At 35.9% G+C, this 14,894-nt stretch overlaps 1 protein-coding gene and 1 non-coding gene across 43 annotated transcripts in view; one reads left to right on the plus strand and one right to left on the minus strand.

The window, feature by feature from the left end:
- The window catches only part of Epb41l2 (erythrocyte membrane protein band 4.1 like 2), a 189,233-nt gene that overhangs the window by 76,530 nt on the left and 97,809 nt on the right, over positions 1-14,894 (plus strand). For all 42 annotated transcript variants that reach the window (XM_040283283.2, XM_078019143.1, XM_078019147.1 and 39 more), the window contains 2 exons: positions 7,600-8,084; positions 8,962-9,162. In XM_040283283.2, coding sequence (XP_040139217.2) covers positions 7,614-8,084; positions 8,962-9,162 — 672 coding nt within the window. In that variant the 5' untranslated portion in view covers positions 7,600-7,613. The remainder of the gene's footprint in view (positions 1-7,599; positions 8,085-8,961; positions 9,163-14,894) is intronic.
- Positions 2,670-2,776, minus strand: LOC120889436 (U6 spliceosomal RNA). The gene has a single exon (XR_005733325.2). It is a non-coding gene; the product is annotated as a U6 spliceosomal RNA (small nuclear RNA).

The following is a 14,894-nucleotide window of genomic DNA, read 5'->3' on the forward strand; positions in this document are numbered from 1 at the left end:
ATCCTACTGTTATGTATAATTATAGTGCACCAATAAAAAAATTTTGGAAAAAAGTTAGCATTTGGAAAAAACAAAACTTTCAACAACCATGGCTTTTAGATATGCAGGTTATAAAACTCTTGGAGAGTAGTAATTACCTGAGCTCTATCTGTATATACTTCCAATCTCTTCAGGCTTATTTTCTAATGCTTTCTTCAGCCCGTGTGAAACTATTAAGATGCTTTTGGCCGCAAGTAACAGAAACCTTTGGCTCAGCCTTTTCAACTATAGGTGTATTTTATTTTACATCACAGAAGCTCTGAAATAGGACCAAACTACATGTGGCATGCTCAGAGGATGGCTTCAGTGACTCTTGCCAGTGTTCTCTATTGTACGTCATTTTGTCCCCAGGTTTTCTTCCTCCATAAATTCAAGACAGCAGCAGCTTTTCCAAGAGTTTTGTATGCAATGCTCAGAGGCAGCAAAGGGGCTCTTTTTAGAGGGAGGAGTTTCTTCCCAGAAATCCACCAACAGACTTTTTGCATATTTGCAAGGAAAGGGAGATTGCACAGTTGCCCTGGACCAACAGAACTTACCTTTGTGGTCCATCCTAGAACCAGCCTCTGCTGTTCACATGTAGAAGAGGCAGTAAAGCTGAACAAAAATTTGGGTTCTGTTTAACAGGATAAAAGGCAGTGGAAATAAGTACATGCTCTGAATGAAACCTGATTCCCCTAGACTTGAACTAGCAAATGGTTGAATTTCAAGATCTTTTGATTCTGAGGGCTTAGTTTGAACCAGATGTTAGTTTATGTCTTTAAAGAGATAGTCTTTTAAAAAATATTTATTTTTTAGTTGTTGATAGACCTTTATTTTATTTCTTTATATGCAGATGAGAATTGAACCCAGTGCCTCACACATGCCAGGCAAGTGCTCTACTGCTGAGCCCCAGCCCCAGCCCCCAGAAATAGTCTTTCTTATAGGACCTTTCTCTCTCTTATAACATACTAAATAATACTTGTTAATTTTTTAACTAGGCTAGGCAGACTTGTATTATTTAAAAAATAGTACTTGTGTATTTTCACCATATAGATAATATAAATAGGCAAATAGTTTCTTTAGAATGTGTTAATACTTAATTGAATAGAGAGGATAGCATTTTCTAGACCTTCTAATACTTAAGAAAAATATAATGGAAAGGACTTACAGTCTACCCCCCCCCCACCCCTTTTTTAGGTACTGGGGATTGAACCAGGACTTCACGCATGCTTAGCATGCACTCGGTACCACTGAACTATCTCAGCCCTTTTAGTCTATTCTACCTGTTTTGGTGTTACTTCCAGATATTTTAAAAATTCTTTTCCTCTGTTCTCCATTTTCTACTTTTCCTCCCCCTCCTTTAAATGTTGGATATATTCCTGTATTTGGGTTGCTGTATTTTTTTCCTCACATTTGATGCTTTAATAGAAGATAGTGGGGTAATAAAAGAATCTTCTCTTTGGCTATTAGACCCTTTGAGGTGATTAAGCAAGTGATTGTGGGTATCATTAACAATGATGCTCCTACACATCTTCTAACCAGCATAACAATAGCAGATGGAAAACTGGTTTTGTCAGTTTTTGAATTTAAAATGTCTACATGTTACCAGTATTATTTAAATCAATGGTTATTTGCTGTTTGCACCATTTTGCTTCTTTAAGTTGGAACAAAGGCCTTCCTTTATTCTCTGTATTTACTATTTTTAAAATGTAGAAATGTATACTTTTCCATTTTATAAGTCTTGGGTCCTTAAATAGTAAGTTGAGTTCTCTTGGAAGATAACAAAGGCCTCATAGCTTGTGATCAGCAGAGGCTATAGCAACTCAAGTGGCAGCCCACTGTTCCTACTCTGAAGGGCTTCCAGTTCATATGAACTGCAAGGGCTTGCAGAGTAGCCCAGGTTCTCTCAAGGTCTTAAGGACACATGTGGACGGAAGAACCTCTTACTTTTGAAGTTCTTTGTGAGTGTGTAGAGTTGTCTGTTTATTTAACTTTGTTTGCTCTAGTATTCTGATTAAGAATGAGTGGTTTAAGCAGTGTTATGTTTTATGGAAGGTAGTTTAGGCTAATAATTGACACAGCACCTTGGAATTTATCTCCTTTAAATGTAAGAAGGTAAAGGATGATTTGATATAATACAGGTCCTTACCAAGAAAGTAAAGGATGATTTTATATAATACAGGTTCTTTTACCTAGAGCAGTACCAATCTTCTACTGATGATGGTTTTCTGCTTGGATGCATGTTAAATGTTGCATACTTTTTCTCATGGAGCTGTCAGAATAACAACATTTTTTATCAACCCAGATGGAGCATGCCAACATGGTAATTGTGACAAAGCCACATACTTGTCTAATGGGCTGACTGTTCACAGCATTATTCTTTTTGGTTGGTGATAAGTAGGAAGGTCTTTACTTGGTATGTTATTTAACTATATTGATGATGGATTTTGGGTAATTGTAATTAAAGATTAGTGCAGTGAGTTGCTCATTTTGTCTTTGCTTATCTAACTTTGTTATCTTAGGATATTTCAGTGTCTGAGTCTGATAAAATCATATTGAATATTAGACTGGATAATTTAATAATATTCATTCAATAATCATTAGTAACCTTTTTTAAAAAAATCAGTCAGTTACCATTGTGTTTTCTTTTCCTAAATATGGACCACTTCACAAATTTGCCTATGATCCTTGCACATAGGCTATGCTAATGTTCTCCATATCATTACAGTTTTAGTATATGTGCTGCTGAAGGGAGCACAGTATTATCATGTTTTATTAATTGTGGCAAATTGTTCAATAAATCATTTTATCAACAAAAAGGCAATCTTCGGTTTTGAGCTCTATTGAGCTCTTGAAACTACTATAGGAATATGCTTATTTACTTATACTTTTATCTACCCTTATTATTGAGTATTCTCAAACCAATTAGCCATTTCTGTTGTTTACTGTCTTGTTACTTCCATTTGGATGGGTAACACTGTTCAACTCTGAGGTTCTTGAAACTTAAAATTGTGAGTACAGTGGTACTGATGAGGACAACTCTAGGAGGCACAATGGGTATAGTTTATCTGTGTTCTTTCTCTCTGTATTGGAACTCTGTCTTCAATTTCTGTTCATAGTTTGGTTATGATCACATGGCTAACTTTCAAATATTTTTCAATATAACTTTTAAATGTGATATTGGTTTGTAAATTTCTTATGGGGGAAAGGGCTACTTATAGTAAATCACAGAATACATTCATGTTCTTCTGTAATCATTTTAACAAACTGGCATGAATCTTTACTCAGGACTAGAGCAGGGGCTCTGATTAATTAGATCATTCATGTGTAATGGGATTGGGGTTGCATTATGAGGTATTAGTGAGGTAATGTGTACAGCTGTGCGGTTATTCATTTAGTGGTCTTGGACAAATCACTTATATTTTGGTTATTATTTACAAAATTAAGTTAATATCTACTTTGTAAGATGTTTTGAGTAGCAGCATGGTTCCTGACACATTAAGATATGAGTGGTACCTCCTGTGATTGAAGTATAAACACCTATTAATACTTTGAACCTTATAGTGGAAACTTTGGTTTTATATTTTATTGCCTTTAAAATTTTTGGCTGAAATTCAGCTATTTTTGATTAGTCTCCAGATACTTTCTTACAACCAGAGTAATTAAAGAGCTGTCAGTTTATCTTGGTGAGACAAGGGTTGGGACATTTTTTTTCCAATTTTACCAGGGTTTTTATTCAATTCTCAGAATTTAATTAGAGAGTATAAGCTAGAAGTCAACTTTGGTTATTTCATGACTAATGTAAATAATATTTTTCTCTTAAATGTGCATGAAAAATGACATGTTAAAAGGGGAAAAAGGTTTTCTGTGCAGTATGGAGCCAGTTTAAGTGTCTTTGGTTAGAAGACATGCTTTTGCATTTTAAATGCCTAAGAATGAGAAGTAACATTGGGCATGTGGGTATGATACTTAACTGTTCCCTCTTTTATAACAGTACCCTCAAGGACATTATGTTTCCGATCTTCCTGCCTCTGTGTGTGTGTGTGTGTGTGTGTGTGTGTGTGTGTGTGTGTGTGTATTTGGCCTTCATGCCATTTCATCGTCTGTGGGTTATGATAAGTGTTCTTGTTATGATCCTCTTAAGATCAAGTGACATTGTTTTTCTAGGTAAAGTCAGTATCATCCATGTTTGCAACCATGTACCCATATGACCATAACTTCTGAGTAGCATCTCTAGTGCATATCCAGCCTCCTTCAAAACCTGTTGTGTCTAGTGTCTAGACATCTCCACAAACTTCTCAATTGCAGTGGATTCAAAATTGAGCCAGGTGTAGTGGTATATACTACTAGGAACTTGGAGGCTGAATCAAGAGATCATAAGTTTGAGGCCAGCCTTAGCAAATTAGCAAGACCCTGTCTTAAAATAAAAAAGGCTGAGGTAGAGCACCTCTGGGTTCAATCTCTAGTTAGCACCCCAACCTTAATAAAAAAAAGTTAAAAGTCTTGACAAGATTCACTTTTCAGGTGTGCAGTATTTCCGTGGATGGTTCTACTATTCCCCCATTGGCCCATAACCTGGGACAACCTTCCTTTGATCCTTGACTTTGTGTATTTATTTAGACCCCCAAATCATTTCCAGTCTACTACATTTTTACCATGAGATTTACTTCTTTTGCTTTACCCCACTTCTTCCATAGTACAAAACCATGTCTGAATTATTGTAGCAATCTCCCAGATGTTTTTCTGTTTTAGTCTTTACCTTTACTTTATAACCATGTTGGACAATTTGAAATAAGAATCCTTCTGACCCCGAGGGAAGGCACCTTTCTGTAAGAGACCTGAGGGACCAGGCACACCTGTCATCCCAGGTACTCCGGAGGCTGAGGCAGGATGATCGCCAAGTTGGAGGCCAGCCTCAGCAACTTAGCAAGGGGAGACTCTCTCTCCACTCAGATATCAATAGTCCAGAGTAAGGTCAGGTTAGGGTGTTATATACGCAGATTTTTAGAAGTCATTTACATAACAATAAGCCTATAAAAAGCGGGATGTATTTTAGCTGAGGTTAAAAAGAAAATCTACAGACTGCACTGTAAAACTGAAGTGTCTAAAATTCACTAATCTCAATAATTTGGAAAAAGAAATTGTATAAAAAGGAGAGTAAAGAAAAGAACATAATACATAAAGTGACAAATATGAAGACCACACCAAATATATGTATCCAAAGAGTGTCATATATTGGTGCTTTCAAGAGACAAATTAATTTGAAATAAATGTGGTTAATGTGAAAAAAATGAAATAAGAATCTGATTACAATTACTCTCCTGATTAAAGAGCTTGCTGTGATGTCTTATTGCCTTTAAAATAACTTCTAGAACCTCCAAATCTCAAGGTTTGTTCATGCTGTAGCATGTACTGTTTCATTTTTTTTTTAAACTGGATAACATTCTATTTTATAGACATGCCACATTTTATCTATTCATCAGTTGATAGGCGCTGGTGAGTAAGGCTGTTCTGAACTTTCATATACAAATAGATGTTTTCTTTTAGGTATATAACTAGCAATAGAATTTGCTGGGTGATATGGTAAATCTGTATTTAAATTTTAAAAGCTCTTTCTTCAAGTAGTTGTACCATTTTGCATTCTTATTAGTAATGCTGTGAATTCCACATTTTCCATATCCTCATCAATACTTTCTACTATGTCTTTTTGATTATAATGGTCCTAGTGGATTCGAGGAGTGTTTCATAATAGTTTTGCTTTACAACTGATGACTAACCATGTTGAACATCATTTCATGTGCTTAGTGGTCTTTTGTAAATTTTTTTTAGAAAAATGTCTTTTTTAAAACCTTTGACCATTTTAAAAATTGGTTTTATGTATTTTTATTCTTGAGTTACAAAAATTTCTTCTTATATATATTCTGGATAGCAAAATATTATCTGTTAGGTATATGATTTTCAGAAGATGTGAGTAGTATTTCAGGAAACAAGTATGGCAGTGATACATGCCACATTGTTGATGAACTGTGAAAACATGCCAAGCAAAGATGGCATGTCTTGTATGATTTATGATATTTGCAGCATCCATAATAGGCAAGTCCATGAAACATGAAAATAGATTATTGGTTGTTAGGGGACAGGGGAAGAGAGGAGTGGAGAGTGACTACTAAAGGGTCCAGGACTTCTTTCTGGAATGATGAAAATGTTCTGTAATTGATAGCAGTGATCGTATTCTTGTGAGAATATACTCAGAACCACTAATTGTGTTCTTTAAAAGCATGAATTTTATGGTATATGCATTGCATTATATCTCAAATTTGCTTTAAAACAAGTGTGCTTTAGTTTTGTTGTTTTGTTTTGTCTTTTAAATTTGTACCACTTAGGAAGATGGTAATGACATTATCTATTGGCCAGGGTGCACTAACTTTGAATACTTGAATCATTAGCAAGAGAGGGGAGAAGTGTAGTCCACTCTCCCAAGGGCCCTGCCTATTCTTCTTTTTGCTGGTGCTGCTACTGCATTTGAAAAGTCCCCATTTGTTTTTGTAAAATTTAGACATGCAGTTATTTTTAGATTTAATTTAAAATTTTCTTTTCATTAGGTGCAATAGGATCAATCATTAGGTTTTGACCCCCATATTATCTTTATTTCATTTGGATTAGGGCCTTTCGATATTTTTCTTACAATCAAATACACAAAGAAAAATGTGTTTGAGGTTGGATTGGATAAAGTTGGAGTTTTGATTATGGTTTCAGTACCTTTCCCAGATTAGCTTTTGTACTGAAATAGTGATGGGTGAATTACAAGATTTAATATCAAAGCACAAAACAGTACATTTTTGTTTCAACTTTAATTTTCTTACTATCAAGCCTCCAGCATTTAAAATTTGTTCTTGTAATACCTAGCATTTTTTTTGTAGATTTGGGGTTTTAATATGTGAAAATGCAGTGAAATGTGTCTCAATACTTTTTAGCATTGTTGACAACATTTTCATGTTACAGTATAAAGGCTACCAAATACACAGAAGTAGTTTTTCTTAAAAAATTGGATTTATTGTGCTCATTATTTATAAGTAAGTGAAACTAAATAAAAGTAATCCCTTTCCTTTTGTTTTCCCATTATAGGGCTTGAATCAGGGACACTTTACACTAGCTACACATCCCCAGTCATATTTTCTTTTTCTTTTTTTTTTAATTTTAATTTTTATCTTGAGATAGTCTCAGGTTGCACAGACTGGCCTCAAACTTGTGATCCTCCTGTTTTCAGAGTAGCTGGGTATGAGCCACTGTGCCTGGTGATCAGTCTTTCTTAAGTCTTGTTTTTTTTTTTTAAGTTCTAGCCATATAGAACTTATATTGTGATGCTAGTTTTGGTTCTATGATTCTTTAAGAGAATTCTAAAAGTAAGAAAGCAGTCTCCATTTTCTCTTGTGCTTATGAACCTTCTTTCTTAACTTGTGCTTTCTCCATTTCATTTCTGTCATTCCTCTTCCCACCCTGCTTTAACCTTCCCTTCCTCTTGCCACCACGCTAAAATTGGGAGACTTTATAAAATATTTTTTGACTTTTGTTTTGTTACAGTATAAGCCGTGACCATGACTACTGAAGTTGGCTCTGCATCTGAAGTGAAGAAGGACTCTGACCAGTTGGGAGCAGATGTGACCAAGGAGAAAGTTAAACAAGTAGCAGAAAATCAGCAGCATCAGTCATCTGAACCAGAGGAGGAAAAAGGTTCCCAGCCACCACCACCTGCTGAAAGCCAAAGCAGTCCACGCCGCCAGAAGAGAGAGAAGGATACATCTGAGAGCAGGGGTATTTCCCGATTTATACCCCCATGGCTCAAGAAACAGAAGTCTTATAATTTGGTAGTGGCCAAAGATGGAGGAGATAAAAAAGAGCCAACTGAAGCTGTTGTGGAAGAACAGATTTTAGATAAAGAGGTTTCCCTTCCAGAAGAAGAGAGACAGGCCAAAGGGGATGCTGAAGAAACTGCTCAGAGTAAACACCAGGAGGTTAAGGTGGAAGTCAAGGAAGGAAAACCTTCAGTGAGCAAAGCTGAGACCCAGGTATCATTGAGAGCAAGTGATTGAGAATGAGAACCTAAGGACTTACGGAAAAGGGTCTGTTTGGGATCATTTCCAGTTTTCTTACATTGTGATATTGGTTTGGCTTAATGTGTTTGGAATACAGGTATCGGATTGGTCTCCCTTAGACTTCTGCCATTCCTTTTTGAAACAAATTCCAAAATAATAAAACAAAGCAACCCCCCCCCAAAACAACCCCCCCCAAAAAAAACAACAACCAAATAACAACAACAAACACTGTACAGATTGTTAAGAGGTTCCTACAGATTCCTGTTAAGGTTAAGCAGATACTCTGAGACTCCTGCTACCTTTTGTTTTAAATAATATTCCATTTGTTTATTTACTTATTTATTTATGTGTTCAGTGGGTAATAAGTAGTAAATAGTACATTTTGGTTGCCTAATGAAGTCTAGTTTTGCTGTGGTTTGAGATTTTAATTGGAAATTCTGTTATTTCCATGATATTTAAATTGTGTTTCCTAGGATATAGTTTCTTTTAGTCATTCAATGCTAAAGTGGCCAACTTGACAAAATGAGAAAATTGGCAGTAGAAGGAGGATGAGGGGAAATATTCTTCATGGCATAATTTTCAAATTTTTTAGAATCTTAGGCTTATGATAGTTTGAATACTGAGCACAGCTCTTTAAGATTTTCCTTTCAAGCCAGGCTAGGTGGCATGTGCCTTTAATTGCAGGTACTTGAGAGTTGAGGCAGGAGGATTGCTTTGAGGCCATTCAGGGCAACAATAGCAAGACTCCCCCTCTGGGGGTGAGGGTGAACAAAAAGATTTTCTTTTTAATATGTTGTCTTCTGCAAGTTGGTTAACTTTAGCATGTACTTAATTGTTTTCTCCTTGATAGCCTGCTGAAGAAGTCAGGGAGGAGAGAGAAGAGGTGAAGGAAATACAGGAAGATGAAGTGGCAGCACCAAGGGAGACCAAGGAAGTGCAAACTAATGAACTGAAAGCAGAGAAGACTTCTCAGAAAGCCACCAAGAAGACCAAAACTGTCCAGTGTAAAGTGACCCTCCTAGATGGCACTGAATACAGCTGTGACCTGGAGGTGAGACAGAGAGATAATCAGCGAGCTATCTTGTTGTATGGAATGAAAGACATTCTGCCCTTTTTGTGGCATGGTACAATGAGTATATTTTTGTGTTTTGTTAACAAACTGTATGCCAGTATGGTGCAATTTTACATTTAAAAAAACAACACAGAAGAGGGACATTATTTCCATGACAAATAGCATATCTTTTTTTTCTGTCTTTCTCTTTTTGGGGGATGGTATAAGGGACTAGGAATTGAACCCAGCTGTGCTGAGTCATGTCTCCAGACCCTTTCATTAATTTTGAGACAGGGTCTTGCTGAGTTGCTAAGGACCTGGCTAAGTTAATGAGGCTGGCCCTGAACTTGCAATCCTTGTACCTCAGCCTCCCAAGCCACTGGGATTATAGGTATGCACTACCATGCCTGGCTCAAACAGTATTTCTTGATCTTGAGGATAAGCTGGGATGATGTTTTGCCATTGTGCACTCACTGGTCATGTGTACTGGTTTATGTCTGTTTTGAATAGGCATTACGTGTTTTGAATAGTACTCCTGGCTGTAAAATGTTTTACTTAAGGAGAAATGATAGTTGTAGGTTGGTCTTTCAGAATAATGAAATTTTGGCAGTGAACTTTTATATTGAGAAAAGAGATTTATTTAAAATCTACTTTATATTTAGTTGCATTTAGTTGAAAACACCTGATTTACAGGTAATTCATTAGTACTGATGCTAACTTAGGCCAGTGTAATCATTTCAAGTACCCAGCACCTTATAATTTTATGCCAGTTAGAGAAATTGTTACTTTTTACAACTAAATTTAAGTATATATTGTATATTATAATTTAATGTTTAAGAATCTATGTGAACTGCTTTGGATTATCTCAACTAATATTTGTAAGAATCAATGTAAGGTATTTATTATTGTTATTCCAGTGTTATAGTGGGGAATGTAAGGCTTCAAGAAAGGTGAGGGGCGGGGGTTAAATAACTTGGCCAAAGTTTTGCAGCTAGTTGTTGGTGGAGCAGGTATCCAAACCTGGCATCTTGGCTGTAGAGCTCATGAACCTGACCACAGAACTGCATAGCTTTGTCTGCCACATGTGGGACTGATTTTACTCATTTAAAATATGAGCTAGTCTTTAGTTGTATATTCAGTATTAAAAACATTTCCCCCAATTTCTTGAATTCTTATTTAAAATAGGAGTTATATTTAAAAACAGTGAAAATATTCACTTGGTAAAGACATCTTGTGTCTATTAATCGAACAAGAGTTTATCATATATTTGAAGTTGTATTATATTGCAAGGTGTGAAAGTGTGGAAATGAATAGTTCTCAGTCCTTGCTTTGTATTAGCTATCTAGAGCTTTATTTTACTTCTCTTAGGTATAATGGTTCTAATATTTCAAGTTGAAGAAAATGTAGCAAAGGAGGATTAAAAATGCCTGTAATTCCAGTTGCTCTGTAGACTAAGGCAGGAGAATTGCAAGTTCCAAGTCAGCTTCAAAACTTAGGGAGGCCCTAAGTTACTCAGCAAGACCCTGTCTCTAAATAAAATATTGAAAAAGGGCTGGGGATGTGGATCAGGGGTTAAGCGCCCCTGGGTTCAATCCCCAGTATAAAGAAAAAGAAAAAGAAAGATCCTTGTTTTTAGTTGGTTTGTGCTGTTATAACAAAGTATCCTAGAATGTATAATTTATAAAAACAGACATTTATTGCTCACAATTCTGGAGGGCTGAAGTGAAAGCCAAGGGGTCAGTAAGTTTGTGTATGGTGAGGGGCTGCTTTCTCCTTCCAAGATGTCATCTTCATGCTGCCTCTTCACATGGTGGAAGGTGGGGTGATTGCTGTGTCCTCCCATGGAGGAAGGGAAAAGGCAGCTCCCTTGAACCTCTCTTATGAGAGCACTAATACTGTTCATGAGGATTTTATCACTTCCTAAGGACCCTGCTTACCTCTTAATCCATTACAACAGGAATTATACATAAGTATGAATTTTTGAAGGACACATTTCTGACCATGGCAATTCTTAAAGCTTTCTTTTTCTGCCCTTCCTAACCCTCCCCTCTTGTCCTTTTCCAAGACTTTCTCCTCTCCCAGAGAGGGAAAGAGAAGAAAGACATGCTGAATATGGCTTAGGGTAAGAAACAATAAAGAAAATTTGTCATGTTATCTTCATGCTGCCTCTTCACACGGTGGAAGGTGTGGTGTGGCACAAGTCTGTAATCCCAGCTGTTTGGGAGGCTGAGGCAGGAGGATTGAGAGTTTAAAGTCGGCCTCAGCAACAGTGAGGCACTAAGCAACTTGGTGAGAACCTGTTTCTGGGCTGGGGATGTGGCTCAAGCAGTAGCGCACTTGCCTGGCATGCGCGGGGCGCTGGGTTCGATCCTCAGTGCCACATAAAGATAAAATAAAAGATGTTGTGTCCACTGAAAACTAAAAAATAAATATTAAAAAATTCTCTCTCTCTCTCTCTTCTCTCAAGAGAACCTGTTTCTAAATAAAATAGGGCTGTGGCTGTGGCTCAGTGGTTGAATGCCACTGAGTTCAATCCCCAGTACCAACCAATAAACAAAACACCACCACCAACAACAAACCATAATTTATCAGTATCCTAGAAAATATTAGAATTGTTTTCTGAATTGATTCAGTTACATAGTATTTAATCAGATGTCTGTGTCTTTCCTCTCAATATTAGAATTTGGGAGTGTAGGTGTTTGAGAACCAACTTGTTCCTTCTTATGTGACCTTGAGTCATTTATTCAACATCCTGGGCCTCACTTTTTTTTATCTGTAGAATATGGGACAACTCAGATTATCTAGAATATCCCTTTCATTTTTGAAGTTCTTTAAATCTCTAAACTATAGGATTGACCAATGTACTTAATGAAGTTTAATATTAATCACTATGCCTACTCCCTTCTTTCCCTACCTTTAACATGCATTTATAAATGTCTGATTCGTTTGGGATGGTTGAAAATAAAGCAAGTTCTTGTCTATGCAACTAGTTCTTTTCTGTGATTCTGCTACTTCTAAGGAATCAACTTGTGTTATCCAGAGCAGACTTGAGATAGTATCCACAGTTAAAAGGAATAGCTTAGTCCTTTAATTCATCAAAAATTAACTTGACTGGGGGAAGCATAGGAGTTTACCTTTATGAATATATTAATTTACAGACAGCATCTTCTCATTTAATAGATTATTTTTTAATTTGCCATTATTAAATGCACTTTTGAGGACAATACATGATATGTAAGCTTTGTAGTGGCTGTGTTGAATAAACCTCTTTCAAGTACAAAGCAAAATGGAATTTGAGTAGATTTTAGTGATGCCACCATCCCACAGCAAATTTTATGACCAGCAGGTCACTTGAATTCTAAGCAGTGACTGTATATCTGAATATATGACATAATTTATCAGTATCCTAGTAGCTGTTTTAACAATACAGAATTTTAAGTTGTATTCCCTTTTGTAATTAATTTCCTACTTACTTTCTTCTCATTTTGGTTTTCTGGTTGCTGGTTGCCTAGTATCATTAGTTTGGGTATGACTTTTCCTTCCTCTTCAGGAGTGGGGCCCAGAGGACAGCTATCATGTGGCTGAGTGCTTTCATATTTCCCCGTTTTTAGATTGGGTGATATGCTGATGCTGCTTATCTGTATTACCATCGCTATATACCGGAATTCTGTGTCTGAGTATAATTTAAAGAAGTATGTTGTGGGAAATTTTAGCTATTAATTTGTGAATAGTGAAGTAAGGTGATATAATCTGGGAAATAAATACTTTTGGGAGAATATATTTGTTTTCATCTATTTGTCAGTAAAGATTAATTTTCTCTCATGGCTTTTCAGATGAGGGTAGTTATTGCTTCTTTTCTTTCTGTATGTGTCTAATTTTCAGTCAGACCTAGCATGCCCACTGAAGGAGGACCTAATTATCTTTATTTAGGGCACCTACAACAGTAAAGGGAAACTATTAGAAGCATGAACTTTATAGTTTATAAGGGCCTTATGGAATGCAGTGAGCTTTTGGAAGACCTCAAGTACCAGTATGAGAAGATTAAAACTGATCCATAAAGCAAAAAAAGGAGCTGGGAGTAATGTAACAGAAGCTTTAAAGTCATTGTTTTACAAGACATAGTAAGTCAAAGTGCCATTTAGATTTGGAACACACTAAAGTGCTATCTAGCTGCAGTAATTTAAGTTTTTTTTTTTTTTTTTAAATTCACTACATTGGTTGGGGTACATATCAGTGGTCTTTATAGATTACAGTTTCATGTGAAAAAAAAAGAAACCCCCTTTAAACCATTTAATGTAAATGTTTCTATACTAACTTAATGCTTAGTATATTTTTGGAGGTAGTTTTGTTTGTTGTTCTAACATTACCTTTGCTTTCCAGATTATTCTTTCTTTATAGACATAATTAATAAGTACATATGTTTTTGTGTTGTGTGTGTGTATATGTATATATATATGTATATATATATACATATATATATGTATATATATGTGTGTGTATATATATGTATATATATACATATATATATGTATATATATGTGTGTGTATATATATACACACACACATACATACATTCATTCACATATCTTTTCTCTCCCAACCCTACTTCTTCTGTTTTGTGAAATGGGGGTCTCACTGTGTTGCTCAGACTGGCCTTCAGCTCCTGAGCCTCCTGAGTAGCTGGAACTATTGGTGTGTACCACCCACCTTGCTTTCTTCTACCTTTTTCCTTTTTGGGTACCTGGGGTACCTAGGAGTGGTTTTTCCACCGAGCTACATTCCAGCCCTTTATACTATTTATTAATTACTTTTTTTTTGGTGGTGGTACTAGGGATTGAATCCAGGGCCTTAGGTGTGCTAGGCAAGCTCTCTATACTGAACTAAATTCCCAGCTCTTTATTTTTTTATTTTGAGACTGTGTCTCACTAAATTCCTGAGGCTGGCCTTGAACTTGGAATCCTCCCACCAGTCTCCTGAGTAGCTGGAATTACAAGTGTTTGCCTGGCTTTCCCCCTACATTTTATGGTTTCCTGTTCAGCATTCTTTCTCCTGTGTATCATCTGAGCCTATTCTTTCTGTTCTTGAACCTCAGGAATTAAAGACAATTGCAGAAGGAGCCCAGGAACAGCAGTGTTTTAAAAAACCCATTGAAAGCCTTACTTTTGAGGAAAAAGAGTATAGGTTAATATTAAGTGGATAAAAGAATTCCACACAGATTTGCAAAATTCCCAGAAGACAGAAATAATAAATGACCATAAGTATTAGATAATTGCATTTTTTTAGAGAATGATTGTAGTTAGTTAAGTTAAAAAAAAAATCCTATGGAAACGGCTTGACTTTAATGTTATCTTTGGCTTGTGTAACAGTAGATCTGTTACTAAATCATGCAATTTTGACCCAAAGCCTAATCTTGTCTTTTTGTGTATTTGTTCTAAATCTTTGCTGTTTACATTTTGTACTAATTTTTATCTATTGACAAATTGAATCTCAGATATTTTTGGAGAAAATTTCTTTCTGAGGATTGAGTTTTTTTTCATATTTATTTTTTTTAGTTGTAGTTGGACACAATACCTTTATTTTTATGTGGTGCTGAGGATCAAACAGCACCTCGCACATACTAGGCAAAACCCAGCCCTTGAGGATTTTTTTTTAATGAAGTAACTTTATATTTCTGTTCTTGAATTTTTTTTTTTTTTTTTTTTTTTTTTTGGTGGTGTTGGGGATTGAACTCA

This window comes from Ictidomys tridecemlineatus, chromosome 8 (genome assembly GCF_052094955.1).
Source record: "Ictidomys tridecemlineatus isolate mIctTri1 chromosome 8, mIctTri1.hap1, whole genome shotgun sequence".
Classification (NCBI taxonomy): Eukaryota; Metazoa; Chordata; class Mammalia; order Rodentia; family Sciuridae; genus Ictidomys; species Ictidomys tridecemlineatus.